Genomic DNA, 18,466 nt, shown 5'->3' with positions numbered 1-18,466 from the left:
ACATCTGAGTCAAATAGTGCTGAGAAAAGTTATGGTAAGTCAGGAGGCATTGCATTTCTAATCCATCCTGTTTAGATGTCAGTTCTTCCCCAAATAAAGGTACAGATAGATTCAGTGCAGACCCAGTCAGAAAGTCCTTTGTAGAAATCAATATGATGCAAAGATTATTAAGAAACCAAATCAATTTTGGAAAAAGAATCATTCCAAAATGTATAAAAGTTGTAGTAACCAAGATACTGTGGTCAGACTCCCAACTTGCAGGAATTGGTTCTCTCCTGCCGTGTGGTTCTGGGGGCAGAACTCTTGGTGTCTGGTACCTTTGCCTATTGAGCCCCTCCACTGGTCCTTTCTTACTAAACTTGTTTATTCAGAGACAGGTTCTCTCTTCATACATGGTCGCTGCTGGCCTTGAGCTCCTGGCCTCTTGACTCTACCAACCAAGTACCAGGATCAGTGACATCCACCACCACACCTGGCTAAATTAGCTTTTAAGTCCTAGTTGGTTTCGTGTATTTTTCCCCTATATTTTAAAATTGGCCATGAATAAAAATTTTACTTCTTTTCCATCTTTCCCTTCCTCTTTTCTTCTCTCTGTCACTTTCTCATTGTAGTGACCAAACCTCTAGCACAGTATTGAGCAGGCGAGGCAAGTGCAGATTGTTGCAGAGTTGGGAGGGCATCAGCTCTGCCTTTAAGGAAGATGTAGCCCTTGCCTGTCTTAGATGCCCTTCCGCAGGTAGTGGAGTCTGCTGTTCCTGGTTCATCAGAGTACTCTTGGGAATGAACGTTGGCTTTTGCAGCAGTTTTATCCTGCGTTTTTGGAGATGCGGTCTTACGTTGGTCCTGTATTTCTTTAATAAAGCTCCTCCTAGATTCGGTTTTGTGTCTATATGAGAAATACTGGTCTGTAGTTTTCTTCTAATGTCTTTCTAACGACATTAGCTTTCTGCAGCATGTTTTTCATTTCAACTGTACTCTCTTTTTATGGACCTTAAGTAACTCTAGAAATAGAATAAGAGTTATAAGCCAGCATGTTGGAACCTGGACAGTTAACAGGTTTCTTAGACCTTCGAGTTGGTAGTACCCTGATTATGGGATCTATTGATCAGAATGCTTGATTTGAGACTTCTGATTTTTAATAAAGTCATAAAATAGGAGTTTAGAAATGAGGCTATAGAAATCATCTGCTGTGAGCAGGAACCAGAGAAACACTTGCATATAATAATGGCTGGCAGTGATCCATTTCTCAGGTGATGACCCTGAAATTCTAGCAACTGGTGACAGAGGCAGGAAGATATAAAGTCAAGGCCACGAAGCTCCTCACTTCATCTCCCAACTGTAGAATTGAGATCGTAGAGCTAATCAGTTCTGTCTGTAGAACTGTTTCACAGTGGAGATGTCTTAACCAGATACTCTCCAGAGAACGTATGCCTGTGTCCTCTAAAAACACCACAAAGATAGACGTTTTCATAATTATGACTTTTCTATGATTTTAGACTTTGAATGGGCAGTGTACCATTTGGATTATTTTATATAAACACATGCACACGTTTCTGTTCATATTCTAAGGTGTTATAGAAAAGTACCCTGAACCCAAAAAAATCTGAATTTAAAATTTGGGCTGGATGTACTAGCTGTGTGCTCATGGAAAGTTAGCCTCACCTCTCAATGTTCTTCACCTTCTACGTAGGGGACTAGCATTCGGGGAACTCCTTGTGCGTATTAGGAGCTCAGTAAAGTATAATCAAGAAACTTGGTTAAAATAATGAAAGATAAGGAGTAGATGAGTAAAAACCATGACAGTTGGCAGGGAGAGATCTAAAGGTGCTTTCAGGGCAGCCTAGAAGTGTAGCACAGTGCGAGCTGAGGGTGGGAAAGAGTTCACCTTGTCTTTGATCCACATGAACATTTTCTCCTGTTTCCAGTGGAGTGTTCCTGGTGCCATTTTAGCCCTTACTGGAAGTTAGCATTTTCTCTGTGATCACAGGTTTTGAGTTTTCGGGTTTTTTTCTCTTACTTGTTTTTCTTAGTGGTTTGTTCTCTGAGTAACCACACACATTCTTATTTAACTTACAGGTGGCCGTTTGTTGCATCTGTTTTTTTGTCATCCTTCCTCTAAATCTCGTTGGTACAATACTGGGCCGCAATCTGTCAGGTCAGCCCAACTTCCCTTGTCGTGTCAATGCTGTGCCTCGTCCTATCCCGGAGAAAAAATGGTAAAGAGATACTAATGCTTATTTGATTGTTGTCACAGTGGATAAGTTCTTACGGCTCTTATGTGCATGTAACTTTAGAAGCAGTGTTTGTGCTTGTGTTTATGCAAATGATTATATAAGTTTAAGAATTTGTTCATTTTCATTTTCCCATCAACCCTTATTGTAAAGAGTATAATAAGTTATGCCCTTATTTTGCCATCTGAATGTTGGTGCCATTCACATGTGAATGTGATAAATAAATATACTAGTGTGTAGAGGTGGGTGGGAAGTAAAGCTCCAACAGTTCTTTAAGCCTGCAGGTCAAATGCGGCCCTGCCTGTTTGTGTAAATAAAGTTTTATTGGAACATAACCGTACTCAGTCTTCACGTACTAGCTGTGACTTCCTTTATTCTCCAGCATCAGAGTAGACAGAGCAGTCGTTACGACGAGGCCATATCAACAGCAAACTCTGAAAGCCTCTCAACTGCTGAAAGATGTGCCAACCACTAGTTTATACCCTCCTTTTCCTTCCAGATACTGTATTCTAAACGTTGGCCTGTTCATTTCCATATATGTCTACCAACTGACAGATGAGTTAAGATCGAGACACAAAACAATCCAAAGATACACTAATTTGATACTTCTGTGCTAAAAAAGATAAAAGGAAAACATTAAAAGTCTTTTGTTTTCCATAACTAAACCATTATCTTCCTATAAACAGAAAACTTTGTAGGAATAGTAAACATTGCAGTTTGTAACACTGTAGACTGGAATCTGAGCCGTGTTTCAGATAGCATTGGTCAGTGCTACGTGACATCAAGGACCAAGGGTCAATGAAGTCCCATGGTGCAACATGGGTGAGCACTGCCAGAAACACCTTGGGTTCATATTTGTTTGATTTTGAATTAATTTTTGGTCATTGAATGTTCCCAAACCTTTTACTCTTGTTGAATTTTTACAACATACACATTCAGTTTTATGACCCATAGTCTAAAAGCTTTGATTAGAAGGAGAGTGACCTATTCCAATTTTAGGAATTACTTACTATGTGCTTGTGTTTGTTATGTTGGTACGATAAGAAACTTTCAGAAAGCGTTTTTAAACTACTTTCCCCTAAGTCGGTATTATATTACTAGGTCCCGTTAATATTCTTGTGCTCAACTCATTGCTGGGAAGAAAAGGAGAAGCCTAGTCAGAAGCCGGGGAGGTCTTTGAGAAGTGCGTTAGGGAGAGGCTAAGCAACGTGTGCCCTCATCCATCCATAGCCACTGGAGGTGTAGGAAGGCTCGACTGTGGCATCATTTTCTTGTTGGTTTTTAACCATTTGGGAACCAAAATCATACGGGATGGTTACCTAGGATGGATCAGTTTTAACCTGAGGACCTTGGCTTTCTATAAAAACAAGGAAAACGATAATAAATGACTTTAAGTTTGCCTTTTTCTTTCTGTCTTTTCTTGTTTTGAGATTGTTTTTGTTGTTGTTTTGTTTGTTTAGTTTGCTCACCCCAGAGTTAACAGTTTGCTATCTTTGCTTGTCCAGATGCTGTTCTAGGTCTTGGGAAGACCTAGGCAAGTGATATCTGCTGTAAGTCAGTAGAGAGTCACAGTACAGTGTAGTCAGTTCTGTGGTGGGGGACGTTGAGTCATCCCGATGGGGGAAGGAGAGTCAGTCATTCTGAAATACAAAGGAAAGCGAGGCTTTGAGAACTGCCCGTGCCTGCTGGGAGGAGAACATGAAGTGAAAGCATTCCAGGTAGAGAATCAGCGATTTCATTCTAGGAGCGTTGACTAGAGGGACGAGGCTTGAATTTTCACTCTTAGTCTTTTATCCTCACGAATCAGAACAGACAATATGTCTGTTATTTAATCTGTTGGAAGGGAATCAGAGCCAAGAAGAAAGTGGAAAGAGCTGGCAAGGCTGTTTAAGAGAACTTGTTTCAGATCAGGGGCCACTGGACTTCTTCTTTTTTCCCCTCCCCCTTTGAATTTCTGTAAGTAAATGCATATAGAATTCTCAGAAGTTACAAAAATTGGGAAACTGGGAGTAAATAATGTGTTTTTTGTTCTGCCAGTAGAAACAGTGTGTCTTCCTCAAATACTTCACTCAGGCTTTTTTTTTTTTGGTTCTTTTTTTCGGAGCTGGGGACCGAACCCAGGGCCTTGCGCTTCCTAGGTAAGCGCTCTACCACTGAGCTAAATCCCCAGCCCCTTCACTCAGGCTTTTTAATACTGGATGTAAGTGATGAATTTGAAGTCTCACTCACATTTTTATGCCTGTTTGGATTTTGATTTTTCTTTTTATTGGTTTGTCTTTATCCATTGACATGAATTTTAAAGTATGAAATGCCACCTATTAATTGAGATTTGTACATATTATGAAAATCGTGCTAGAAATGTAATGTTAATTTTAATATTTTCCAGGTTCATGGAGCCTGCAGTTATTGTTTGCCTGGGAGGAATTTTACCTTTTGGCTCAATCTTTATTGAAATGTAAGTTTCGACAACATTTTTGTGTTTTGAAAGATTTAGTTATGACAAGAATTTAAGAATTAGAGTCTGTTAGATTGGTACAGAGTCATCAGATAAGGTGGTCTTTCTGAAGTCAGTTCTGCACATCTGTGATAAAATACTGAGGTTGCTAACTTTTGTAAAGAAATAATTTTATTTAACTCAGGGTTAGAAAGTCTAAGTCACAGTACATCATGAAGAGGACAGCGGGCACCTGGAAGCAGGAGCTGAGACAGATCAGGAAGAGCCCTGCTTCCTGGCTTGTTCTCCATGGCTTATGCAGCCTGTTCTGTTCAGTCCTGCTCCACTGCCTGCGGTGGTCCCAGCCTTCTTAAATCAATCATTTTACGAGAAAAGGCCCCAAAGGCTTGCTTACAAGCCAATCTGATAAAGGCATTTTCTCAGTCCCCCCCCCCCCCCCCCAGATTATCCTATCTGGTGTCAAGCTAACAAAAACAAAAACTAAAAACAAAAGTTTAATCAGCACAGTTGACCCTTTATCCGCTTGACACACAAATACATCACCATTTAACCATAATTTTCCCTTTTTGCTTATCCCCAAGATCTCATATTAGTCGCACAATATAAAACATAACTAACTATAAAAGTCCTATAGTGTTTAAACATTAAAATTTTTCAACATTTAAACATCTAAGAATCCTTTAAAAATCCAAAATGTCAACTGTATACTCTTCTAAAATCAAGCTTCTGTTTTACTCTTGAGAGAGAAGAACCAGCGAGGGCACAGTCCTAATCAATTCAGACCAAACCCAGACCCTTAACAGTGCAGACCGCTCGGTGTCAAGCACCTGTGGTTCACTCACAACCTTCTGGGCTCCAGTGCTTGGGCATTCCCACTGCTCTGGCTCTGCCCCCCACAGAGCAAGCTCGTAGGCTCCACAGTGGCTCACTGCGCAGCACTGCTTATGCTGGGGCTGCACCGTCAGTAAGGCCTCTGGCCTCTTGCCGTGCCAGCCTCCACTTCTCTCCTTGACCTCTCCAGTCCTGAGCTTTCGTGCCACATGTTACAGTTCAGCTGCCAGCTAGAGATGCAGCCAGATGCAGCTTTGGCCTCTTCAAACCACAACCATTTGTGCTGACACCAAGGAAATACTCCCAGATGACTTCACTTTAGTGATGCTGTTCCTTTAATTAACCAGCTTCAATTGCTCAGGAAGGCAAAGGTTTCACTTCGGGGGTGGGTGTCTCTTGTTAATCACAGCTGATTCATAAGCACCAGTTCACCAGAAAGCACAGATTCTTAATTCAAAGAACCTACAGAAAAAGCCCAATAGGCTGACTATTTGAGGGATTCTCAAAACTTCCTCTGAAACTTCATAAGCCGGTTCTCCATCATCTGCACTTTCTCAGCATTATTTTCAAGTTCCCACAACAGCCCATAAAGTCCTGAACACTCATTCTGTGGCTTTTCAGCCTAATGTTCCAGACTCCTTTCAGAATTCTCCCATAACAACATAGGTCTGTTACAGCAATGTGCTCATTCCTGGTACAATTTTTATGCCTCAGTTTGCTTTTTTTTTTAATTTTTTTTTTTTTTTGCTGATAAAATACCAGCTTGGGGAGATGGATGTAGTTGGCATATACATCCCAGTCGCAATCCACAGTGAAAGTCAGGACAGGAACCTGGAGGCAGAAACTGAATCCTGCTTACTGGCTTGCTCCTGTGGCTTGCTCCGCCTACTATCTTGTATAACCCAATAGCACCTGCCCAGGGGTAGCACTTCCTGCAGTGTCCTTGGCCTTCTCATATCAACCAGAAAATGCCCCAAAGGCTTGCCTACAAGCCAGTCTGATGGAGGCATTCTCCAGTCTGATGGAGGCATTCTCCCAATTGAGCAACTTTTCCCCAGATTATTCTAGCTTGTGTGAGGTTGACAGAGCATAACCAGCACAACTCCTAAGTATAAATACATAAATAGATAGGTGTCTTTTGTTGCCTATCAGCTGTGAGTATCCTTCAGGAATTTGTGGGTACCTGGAAGAGACTGGACAATGTCACTCTTTTTTAATAGAACCAATTCGGAACTCTGTACTTCTCTGACAAGCCTCACTTCGACTTACCCTTTACTTTTTCCCCTCACTCCAGTTCTCCTAGTAACTTGAGGTCATAGCCTCTCCTGCTTGCCTAGGCTCTCTCTTACGTTAACTCCTCTGCTCTCTCAGATCATGTTGATTTTGGTTTCCTCACACCCTGTCCTCCTGGAGTGACATGTTTAACTTGTCAGTCTAGGTTTCTTGTTTTATTGTGTTTATATGTTTTACCTTTGAGTCTTTTCATACCATTCTTTGCTAAGGACTTTCCATTGAAGTGAGATCATACGCTCCCTCCATGTTGTGGCCAGCTGGAGGTTCCTAGGGGCTGATTCTTTTCATTCTCTTAGTTTTTGCCCTTTTGTTGAAGATCCGGCCATGATGAAGGTTTTGAGGGGTTTTGTTCTTGTTTGTTTCTGTCCTTTTACATGTATGTGTGTGAATACTTGCCTACCTTTTACATGTATGTGTGTGAATACTTGCCTACATTCATTATGCATGTGTGCACTGTGTGCTTGCCTGGTGCCTGTGGAGGCCAGAGGAGGGCGTCAGATCCCCTGAAACTGGAGCTACAGAGGGTGGGAGCCGCCGTGTAGATGCTGGAATCAAATTCAGGTCCTCTGCAAGAGCAGTTCAGTGCTTTAAGCAGTGTCTGCTGTCCCCAGAATATTTAGTTTGCTTATTTACCTAATGAATTCCTTTGTTTAGAGCCAGTCCCCTGCTTCTGTTGTTTCCTATTTGAGTTTCTGCTGGCTCCCCACCCCACCCCCACGGGCCTGGTCCAGTCCTCACTGCATTGCCAGCGCCTCACCCAGGCCTGTATAGGAGCTGCCCTCGTGGAGTGCACATCGGAGGCCGGGGTTGGCTCGTCACGAGTTTTCCCCAGAGAGTAACCTCCTAGACAGTAGTGATGTTCCCTACAATGCTCATCTTTACTGCTCGCTTGCTTTAAAGGGAAGTGCATAAAATAAATGTCTTATTTTATTTTATTTTTTTGAGATTGCATATAATTACATGATTTCCCCCTTCCCTTCTTCCCTCCAAACTTTCTCATGTCACCCCTTCATCTGTAACAAGGGATTTGTAAATAGTTTTTGAAAGGATATGTGATTGAATAAGTGGATTACAAAACAGGAGAGAATTTTTTTAAAAAGAACTAAAGAACTGTGTTCTGAATTAAGGATGTTCAAGCAATGGTTTTTAAAGAGATTTTTTTTTCTTCTTAATGAAAAATATTGCTGCTCTTTCTCCCACTGTCCTCTAAAGACAGTGCCAGTCTCTGTCCAACTTGGGCTTCCTAGTTTGTTTTCTTTTCTAATTCTGTATATTCTTAGTTTATCACTTGTTTTTCTATTTAATAGAATGTTTTATAAAATGTGAAATATGTTACTTGGGAGTGTCGTGTCTTAAAAAATGGAAGAATGAAGGGATTGGCTTTGTTTCACAGATGTAGATCGGGGCTGTTCTCATTTGTTCCCTTCCACATTTTACCTTTTCTTTTTTTAAGATTTGCTTGTTTTAAATATGTGAGTGCACTGTTGCTGTCTTCAGACACACCAGAAGAGGGCATCGGACCCCATTACAGATGGCTGTGAGCCACCATGTGGTTGCTGGGAATTGAACTCAGGACCTCTGGAAGAGCAGTCAGTGCTCTTACCTGCTCAGCCGTATGTCTAACTCACATTTTAACTTCTGTAAGCTGCTAATTTAGTCATTTTGCTCAGACATAAATGCCTTTTTAAAGAGTCTGCTCTTTAAAAAGAATAAATCTTTTTAATATTTAATAAATGAGAGTTAAGAGAAACTGTTGGGAGTTACTTGGAAGGATGATAACAAGTTGACATAAAGGCGAGAGCCAAGATAACTTGCCGTGAGGGCAGATGAGCTTCAAGGATGTCCTCATTGCCTCTTGTCAGGTACTTCATCTTCACGTCCTTCTGGGCATATAAGATCTACTATGTCTATGGTTTCATGATGCTGGTGCTGGTCATCCTGTGCATTGTGACTGTCTGTGTGACCATCGTCTGCACATACTTCCTGCTAAATGCAGAGGACTATAGGTGGTAAGTGCTACCAGTAGACCCTCTCAGGATTATAGTATCTTTTTTATTGTTTGGTCTTGGAGACAGGGTCTCTGTTAAGCAGCTCTGGCTATACTGGAACTTGCTATATAGACTAGGCTGTCCTCAAACTCAAAGATATCCTCCTGCCTCTGCCTCCCAGGTCCTGGGACTAAAGGTGTGTCACCACACTCAGCCAATATGTTAATATATTAAAATAGGTTTGCCTCTAACACTTGTTAAGCTGAAGAGAGGACTGCAGATTGTGCTGCTTGAGAGAACAGAGGCCTGGGCAGGGCAGGGCACACTCGCAGTCCCAGCCCTGGGGCAGCAAATGAAAGGAGGAGTGAAATAAAGAAGAGAGGGAAGCTGCTTCTCTGGTTGTAAGTACGATGAGAAGTTTATGGGAAAGTTAGTCAGAACTCTTTGTCCTGTTTGAAATAGTTCTGCAAAGTGTTCTACATTGAGCTTGGGAAGAAGCATCTTTCTGTTTTAAACTTCAGTTTAAAAAGGGAACTGGAATATTTTAAGTCATTCAAAGAACCTGACCAGACTCGGGAATTCCTAGTTGCTTGGCTCTGCTCTGTTACTATTTAAGTATCAGGTACAAGTATTTGTTTTTAAGCATACAGAATTACAAAGACTATTTTTGTAAACTTCTCTGCCTTATAATTTTGAGTGCTATTCTTTCGGTTCTTTTTTTTTTTTTCGGAGCTGGGGACCGAACCCAGGGCCTTGCGCTTCCTAGGCAAGCGCTCTGCCACTGAGCCAAATCCCCAACCCCAAGTGCTATTCTTTCGAAAAGCATAATTTGTTTTAATTCTGGTTTTTATTTCAGGCAATGGACAAGTTTCCTCTCTGCTGCATCAACTGCAATCTATGTTTACATGTATTCCTTTTACTACTATTTTTTCAAAACAAAGTAAGTTGAGTTTTTCTCTCATGTCTAGGAAACTATACTTGTCCCTTAAAACGTAAAGCCTCAGACTGAAAGAAAAATCTATGTGTTGACTGTTATTTTCTTGTATTGTAGGATGTATGGCTTATTTCAAACATCATTTTACTTTGGATATATGGCGGTATTTAGCACAGCCTTGGGGATAATGTGTGGTAAGTGTTTTCTTCTCAAGCCTAACAAACCAGTCTGATCACTGGAACCAGAGAACCGACTCCAAAGAATTGTCTTCTGACCTTCATGGGCTGTGTGGCCCAAATGACTCTCCCAATAATAATTAAATAAAAACTAACGAATCCTGTTCTTTTGCTTTATCAGGAACACCAAAATGAATTCAGAAGTTTGCCTTCATGCTTTTTGACTCTCCCTTAAAATCTGTCCTGCTGGCTGATTAATTTCAATTTTTGTATATATTCTAATCATGCTACATAGCACAGAATTACTGTGATTAATTTCTCGTTCAGTGGGAATTGTCTTGTTTTGATGCTGTGTTTGCTGCATTGCTCAGGCTAGGCTTAAACGTCAGTAAGGAGATGGTCCTCTGGCCTCAGCCTAGGTAGTGAGGGTTGCAGGTGTGTGGCACACGCTGCTTTAACATTGGCCTTTTAAAGCGTGTGGTCATTGGAAGGGTTGCTTTGTCAGCAGGTGTCAGGTGTTGCCTGAATGATTTCTGTTGGGAAGATCCAGCATCTGGAAGGCAGCACAGGCTACTGGCAGCAGGTGCAGCATACCTGTTCAGTTCTCCATGGTGGACTTGGCTGATCGTATCCCTGAAGTCTTGCCATGTAACCCTGTTGCAAGCTTCCTATAAAATACTAGTTCAAGCTAAATAAACCTTTCATACTCAGTGCTCATCCAAGGATGTTAGAGCAGAGGGTTGTAGATTTCTATTGGAGACACAGATGTGTGCATATGAAGTTGGAAGCCATCCATAGTTCTTGCCCACCTTAGGTGGTTTCAGTCCTCTGTAATACTCTAAATCTTCTGTTTGCTAGCAGAGATTCCTTTATAAAGAAAGCTTTTGCTCATCTGTTTTGTTACCTTGAGATTTGCCAATTCAGTGAATACAATTGGTTCATGGATGTGGGTGTAGCTCAGAGTGCTTGTCAGAGTGCATGCAAAACCCCTTGGAGCCGATCCCTGGTACTGTTAGAAGAGTGACGAGTCAGGTTGTGCACTAATTAATTAATTCAGAGAAAATTAATTTAAAATTTTTAAGGAATAAATCCAGTGAAAAGTAGTCGTTGATCACCTATCCAGAGTCTTTGAGTTTAAAAAGCAAAAGAAAAGTATCCCCAAGTGTTTGTCTAAACAGACTACTTGGTTTGTTCATTCATTCACTTAGTCAACAAATGATCATTCAGTAACTTCCATGTGCTGGGGTCTTTCAGACACAGAAGGTTAATATGTCATTAAAAATGCTGTCTGAAATTGTGAACCCTATTTAAGAGTCATTGTTTGAAACCAGTAGTTTAAAACTCCTGAGCCACTTACTTCTCTCTTTTGTGTATTCCCTGAAGTATATGATCTTTGTGCAGCTTTTATAACCTACATATGAAAAGGAGACATAGAAAGTACTTTCCCTAGAGCTTCAACACTTCTTGGTCTTGCTTCTCTCAGTTTCCGAAGCTTCCCTCGTTACTTCTTCTTACAGCTCTGTATGGTTTGGGAAGTATATATTGATATTGCCATGCATGGTCATTCACACTTCTAATACCAGCACCTACACAGCTAAGGCAGAAGGTTCCAGAAGTCAAAGATCATCAGGGCTACATAGAAAGACTGTTGTCCAAGAAAAAAAATTAAATTAAATTAAAAAAGTAATAGTGCTGTAATGGGCTGGATCTGTCAGTATCAAGTCACTCTTTTGTGAGCCTCATTAATCCACAGTTACTGACCGTACTTATAGTAATTGTGATTTGACTCTAAATAATAGGGTAGGTTTGGCTGTAACAGATGCTTTTAAAGCAAATGATACCATTTAAGAAATTCAGAGAGACATTACTCTGGAATGCCAACATAAAGACATTACCTTGAAAAAGGAGTAGAACTCTCTAGAACAGAGAACATTTTAATATTTGTGAATGGCAGACCCTAGTCCCATTGTTTAAAAATATGTCATTTTATTTTTGCAGGAGCAATCGGTTACATGGGAACAAGTGCCTTTGTTCGAAAAATCTATACTAATGTGAAAATTGACTAGACACCTGAGACAGCCTGGAACTTCGGATCAGTTTCTCTTTCACGAGGGTGGAACTTGCACAGAAAAGAAGAATAATTGCAAGAAGAGATTTGGGCTTAACACTGGGTACTTTGTGGGTCTCTGTTGTGGATGGCTTCAAGTAACATCTGTTTCCATTGATCCTAGGTTCTTACTGACTGCTTTCTCCAACTGTTCACAGCAGATGCTTGGATTTTATGCAGTAGGCTTTACTACAGTACATGGCTAATCTTCCCCAAACTAGCTCATTAAAGATGAAATAGACCAGCTCTCTTCAGTGAAGAGGACAAATAGTTTATTTAAAGCATTTGTTCCAATAAAATAACTAGAGGGAAACTCGGATGCTAAAATTCCATACGCAGAAATCTTCCTGGCACTTGGTGTTTCTATGTATTGAAAAATGATGTTCCAGAAAGATTACTTTTTCTCTTATTTTTACTGCCATTGTTGATGTGCTGTGGGACGTTTTTATATATTGAACCTGGGTTCTTTTTGACCTGTTTTGGTCGTCCCTCCATTCAACTGCATCTTTTTTTTTTAAACAAATTAAAAACTATTAAATTCTGCATGGAATATATCTGCTGTCATCTTAATCTTAGTTGGATCAATCTCATTTATTTATCTTAAAATTAACCAGCTTTCTCAATTCCATCCAAAGAAGATACAGTATGAAAATAGAGATGTACTCTCTATAATACAATTTACTGTACAGTTAACAAGCAAGGTGTTAAATGGAGAAGATGCTTGTTTTTATTAAACATTTGGAGATTTAGATAATTTACATTTTAACTGAATGTCTAAAGTGATTATCTTCCCCTCCCTACCCCCAAGTTAGTCTTACATCCTTTTTTTTTTTTTTTTTTGGGGTTTCAATGAAGGCTTTACATAAGAAATTATTAAAAAAACCAAGGGGGGCAATAAATGTATATAACATTAATAATGTCTTGTAGGTGTAGGTTCCCGGATGCATTTGGATGTACAGATTGACTGGAGGACTCTTCGGGGTGATGACTGGTGTAGAAACAGATGGGTTTGGGTGGCCTTCTACATCTTGCCTACCATTGCATGAAACATTGGGGTTTCTTCAGAATGTGTGTGTCATACTTCTTTTGGGAGGGGGTTGTTTTCTTCTTTTATGAAACTCCTACTGGAGCTAAATTTGTAATTTAGAAACATTTAATTTTGTTAATCCTGTCTGGGACATTTAAGTAACATCTGAAGCATTCTTGCTTTAGAATGTTCAAATAAAATTTCCTGACCAAATTGTTTTGTGACAGTAGATGTGTTTATAATTTGAAGAACCTGCTCAGAAGGCCACATCATAGAATCCAATTTTTAAAAAATAAAATATAAAGCATACTTTTTAAATATAGAGGACACCTATTAAAATCCCCAGACTCAGAGCCAGGTGTGATAGTTGATGCCTATAATCGTAGGACCACGGGAGGTAAGGCGGAAGGAAGCTTGTGATGAATTTGAGAACGGGCTCGAGAGTGAGTTACTGCTCACTCTGAGTTCTGTTCTACTCTAGAAGACACCGCTTCAGGAGAAAAAAAAACAAAGTGAATGCTTGGCTACATACAGTTAGAAAGTATAAGTATCTTTTTTTATATAAAATTGTGACATACAAGTCTGAACATTCATTGGATTGCTGTGCCATGTAAAGTAGAAGGGACCGTAATGTTAGCTCATTTAATGGGTGATAAATAAAGGCTACAGTAATCTCAAAGAAATTATTTTCATTTGCACATATATTTTCAGGATCTGCCCATATTGTGAAGTTTTCCTAGAACCATTGAGTTTCTGCTTTAGTAGTTTGCTCTGCAGATTCCCAAAACTCTACTGTATATTGATGGTTTTAGAAAGACTTGGGTCATCTGTGTTACACTTCGTGTGAAACATGCATTCATGGTTACATGACTTATTTCTATAAATCAATGGACTCTGTGTCTTAAGCTGAGGCATGTGACATCTTTAGGGTGTGGGGTAAGAGCTGTAAGCAGTGTGAATAGAGCTATGGTCAGTCATCTTTAACCCAGAATCTTGGGTTCAATGTCACCTACTAATTCTTATTTCTGTTTCTTGCCTGACCTTATGGTCTTGATAAAGAGCACTGTTTGTTTATTCTGTGTAACTTTTAAACATTAGTCTACATGCTGGGGGTGTAGTCTACATGCTGGGGGTGTAGTCTACATGCTGGGGGTGTAGCTCAGCGCTTGCTCAGCTTATATAAAACTGGGCTTCAGCCCCACACTGTGTAAACTGGGCGTGACAGCGTGTGTTTGCAATCCTAGTGTTCAGCAGGTAGAGGCAGGGGGATCAGAAGTGCAAAGGTACCCTCAGCTACATAGTGTCAGGACTGTCTTGCACGATATGACATTCTATTCTAAAAACGAGGCAACACTCTCTGTCTAATAGAGTATACATAAGTTGGACAGCTAGTTTTTGCCTTAATAAAATGTTTTTCATAATCATATGCAGGTAAGGTGTGGGGTTTTCAGAGAACATGGAGGTTTCAGGTGCACATATTTGTTCTGCTGTGTTTAGGTGGAACTCTGGAGTTCTTTGAAGTCTGCAATGAAAAATAATTTTTAAATGTATTAAGAGCATTAAAATGGATATAAATTGCTTTGAAAGATCCTTTATAAAATGACTTGTATTGATTGGTTTATAATTTCACACAGGGGTGACATAAATGTATACCTTGAAAAAGATGTAGGTCGCAGGTGACTTAGCTCTCACTAGTTCTCGGTTAGTAGAATAGTTCAAACAATATCACTTATGTTAATTAGGATGGGCTTTTGTACTCCATTAATGCTGTATTTAGTTTACTAATATCTGCTCAGTTTGTCAGCTGATAGTTTGAATATTATCAAAAACTAAGAACATACTTTGTATCTTTAAGCATGCTTCCTGAATATTAATTACACTAGAAACTGGCATCCTTATGCTGGCCTCCCAAGTACAAAAGCAGGAAAAAGCAGTAAGGAGCTGACTAGAGAGATGCTCAAGTGTGCTAGTGTATTGTGTAGACTCCCAGACCACCGCAATGGTTTGTGGAGAAACCCATGCCCGTAGAATCATTGTATGTGCTGTGTGTGCCTCACGGCTGGTGTACTTGTGTGTTTCCACTAGCGATGGGTGGCCCTCTTTCTAACGGTAGTTGCTGCAGATTCCAGTTCTTCCGAAAGCTCTTGTTTTAAGGGTTTATCCACAAGTTGTGCTCATTTTGATAAAGCATTTGTTTCCTAAATGTTTACTAATCACTCTATGCCAAATGTCCTGCAGAGGTTATTTTTAAACTTACTGAATTTTTACAAGTATAAAAAGGAAAAAGTATATTAATGTAATTTGTTTAGGAATAGCTACATACCGAAGGGCTTCTATATGTGAATTCTATGGGCAAAAGCCTTTTGTAGAAACCTACATCTGGGTTTTAAGTTGAGATGTGAACATTTTAGTGCTTCTCCCTCTCCCTCTCCCTCTCCCTCTCTCTCTCTCTCTCTCTCTCTCTCTCTCTCTGGAACATGTGAGAGGAGGAGGATGTGCAGAAGCACAGATGTTCATGTTTTCTCTCATGTATGATTCTGTAGCTAAGCTGTGTGTTAGTGAAGGTGTTAGCGATCGGAGGATTGGTATTGAAGTATTGAAGACTAGACTAGAAATCTAGGGTAGAACAGAAGAGGGGCACACACCTGCACATGTTCTGCATGCCTTACGGTCTAGATGAGCATGCCTAAAGGCTGCCTCATTTAACGTCCCTCCTGTGTGCAGTGTGCAAAGGTCAGAACTTATTTCACAGTTAGGTGGACTAGGCGAGGCACAGTTTGTGATTACCCCTCACTAGCTTAGGTTGTTTGCAAATTTATAAATGCTGTAAGTTGGAGCTAAATGTCAGGAGATAAAAGGTTCTCTGAAGGACAGCAGAGTTTTTCTGTACAAACAGTCTCATTTGGGCTTCTCATCTGTGCTCACCTTGAACCTACAACCTCCATGGGCAGTCAGCAGGTGGGAAGACATGGTGTTCGCCCTTGTGACTTCCATTTTATACACACTGGGTTTGTGTATTCCAGTTGGCTTTTTAGTACTAGAAATCCCTCATATGATGTATCAGACACAATTGAATTCTAATCTAGTCTGTTAATTTATCTAAAGTTGGAGTTTTTTTTTTAAAGTAATAAAAAATTAAATGTACTTCCCTTGGATGCTTGCTTTCTTTCCTTTGTGAAATAGGTAAACTGAGGCATGAGGGGTAAGATGACTTGGCATCATCAGCCTGCCTGCCAGGTTGTGACTGATGGCATCGTCCCACAGTTAGGCAACTCAGGACTCAGCAGTTGTCAGGGTCCCATGTGGTCTGCGTGAGAACTCCGGCATTACATACATACATGCATACATGCACACAGAGCTCTAGGACGTGACCAGGTGTGACAGCAGAAGTGGCCAGCAGCACAGTTTGCTGACTCCCGGGATGAAGGGTTTGATGTTTCAGGGCCAGTCCCCATGCCTGCCTCTTCTGCGTTGTAAAGAAAAGGATGCACAGGAAAGTGGGAAGAGTAAGATTCCTTCTTAAAACTGTTGTGTTTTCTGTTCTCTTTTACTGCTTATAGATAAGCTTTGCACCACTGTCAGCCATATAGGTTGGTTAATGTAGGTTTCGCTGACTTCTGATCGTGTCTGGTTGGAAAACTAGGCATAGATTCTGTGCCTTAGAAGGAAGCCTGTTGTTACATACCCAGCTTCTGGATTTCAGAAGAAAGTGGAACTACTCAGCATAATTTATTACAAATGGGCCTATATTCAGCCAAGTGGGGTCTGTGAATTACTTGAAATATTTGTCTGAAATGATTTACACTTTCAAAGTTTTCTATGAACAGGATTTTTTTTTAGACTTGAGGGAGAGTTATAAGTGGCTGGTTTTCGTTAGCTCACAGTAGTTCAGTCTAAGTCATTACTACAGGACTAATCGTGAAGTCCTGGGAAAGTAGTCTACAGAGATACACTTGATTCAGGTTGGGTTAGTTTAGTCAGGCCAACTGAAATTAGCTTTAGTAGGGCAGATCCGAAGTGCTTACGCTCCGTAGATGTGTGTGTAAACAGGGTGCAGGTCTGTGGCCACCCAAGTGTTCTAGAGAGAGCCATAGAAGTGGGAAGAGGTAAGACTGTTGGGTGATTGTAGATGTTGAAGGCTGCAAGCGTAGAACTTGAGAGGCATTGGGCATCCGGGATACATGAAGGCTAAAGGAAGCTTTGAGGCGATGGAAGGCCTAGGATGCTACCACCTTGAGCTAAGATGGTCTTAGAGACATGGTGATTGTAACAGTAACTAAGTATCTTCTTTAGAGAGCTCAGCGTGTCACCTCAGTGGTGGAAAGGAAGGAATGAGCCAGCAGAGAGCCTAACACAGTTCCAAGATTCACTGCCTGTTCTGAGGTGAGGTGGGGATGGGAAATTGGCCCAGGTAGGGAGGTAAAGCAGATTCAATGTAGATCTGAAGGGGTCTGAGCAGCTGAAAATAATCGGGTGCATTTGGGCAGAGGAATGATGATGTGACAAGCCAGTCAGGACACAGACTTAAACGACCACTTAGAGATTTCCCACAGGGCCAACAATGCTGAAGGGTAACACATGAGCATGGAGAGTAGAGCCAAGTTGAGCAGTTTGCGGTCATAAAGCCTGCTCTAAATCGACTTCCACTTTCCCCAGGAGATTTAGACTTGTTTATTTTGTATGTGTAAGTGTTTTGCCTACACATATGCCTGTACCACTATGTGTGCCTGGTGCCCGAGGAGGCCAAAAAGGGGATTGTAGTTCCAGATGTTGGTGGAGCTGAGCATTAAACCAAAGTCCTGGGAGAGCAGCCAGTGCTCTTGACTGATGAGCCATCTCTCCAACCAACCCTGGATTTAGATTTGAAATACAGTTTTTAGTTTATTTGTGCAGAACATGACGATACAGGCCTATAATCCCATCACTTAGAAGCTAAGACAGGAGGATTACCACAAGTTTGAGGTCACGTTGGCAAGAGCCTGTCAAGAGGAAAGTGAGCATGTATTGTGTGCCTTTACTCCCAGCACTCAAGAAGCAGAGGCAGGGGGATCTCTGAATCTGAGGCCAGCTGGTATATGTAGCATGTTTTAGGACAGCCGGGGCTACATAGAAACCCTGCCTCACAAAAGGAAAAATTTCAATCCAAATTAGCTTGCTATGAGGCTATTGTGTGTAACGGTGGAATGGAGCTGTAGAACTGATCAGAGTATTGAACATTGCACTTCAGTCATTCCCATTTGAACTTCCTGACAACCTCAACAGTTGCTGCTTAATCTATTGGTCAGTAGCCCGAGAAGCATCCAAGCAAGCCTTACACACAGCCGAACAGCTCACAATCTCCAGCATGGGTCTTCCAAATATTTGGATGAAGGGTAGTGATGAGAAGACTGGCAGCCCACCCACCAGGTGGCCATTAGGGGCAGT

At 40.9% G+C, this 18,466-nt stretch overlaps 1 protein-coding gene across 1 annotated transcript in view; it reads left to right on the top strand.

Moving 5' to 3' along the window:
* Positions 1-16,186, top strand: part of Tm9sf3 (transmembrane 9 superfamily member 3) — a 52,790-nt gene extending 36,604 nt beyond the window's left edge. The window contains exons 10-15 of the mRNA NM_001427812.1: positions 2,077-2,216; positions 4,618-4,686; positions 8,673-8,819; positions 9,655-9,738; positions 9,850-9,926; positions 11,907-16,186. Of these exons, the coding sequence (NP_001414741.1) occupies positions 2,077-2,216; positions 4,618-4,686; positions 8,673-8,819; positions 9,655-9,738; positions 9,850-9,926; positions 11,907-11,974 (585 nt within the window). The 3' untranslated portion in view covers positions 11,975-16,186. The remainder of the gene's footprint in view (positions 1-2,076; positions 2,217-4,617; positions 4,687-8,672; positions 8,820-9,654; positions 9,739-9,849; positions 9,927-11,906) is intronic.
* Positions 16,187-18,466: the final 2,280 nt, after the last annotated feature.

The sequence above is a fragment of the Rattus norvegicus genome, chromosome 1 (assembly GCF_036323735.1).
Source record: "Rattus norvegicus strain BN/NHsdMcwi chromosome 1, GRCr8, whole genome shotgun sequence".
Lineage (NCBI taxonomy): Eukaryota > Metazoa > Chordata > Mammalia > Rodentia > Muridae > Rattus > Rattus norvegicus.
The sequence above is the reverse complement of the archived record's forward strand: the minus strand, read 5'-3'. Positions and strand labels throughout refer to the sequence as shown.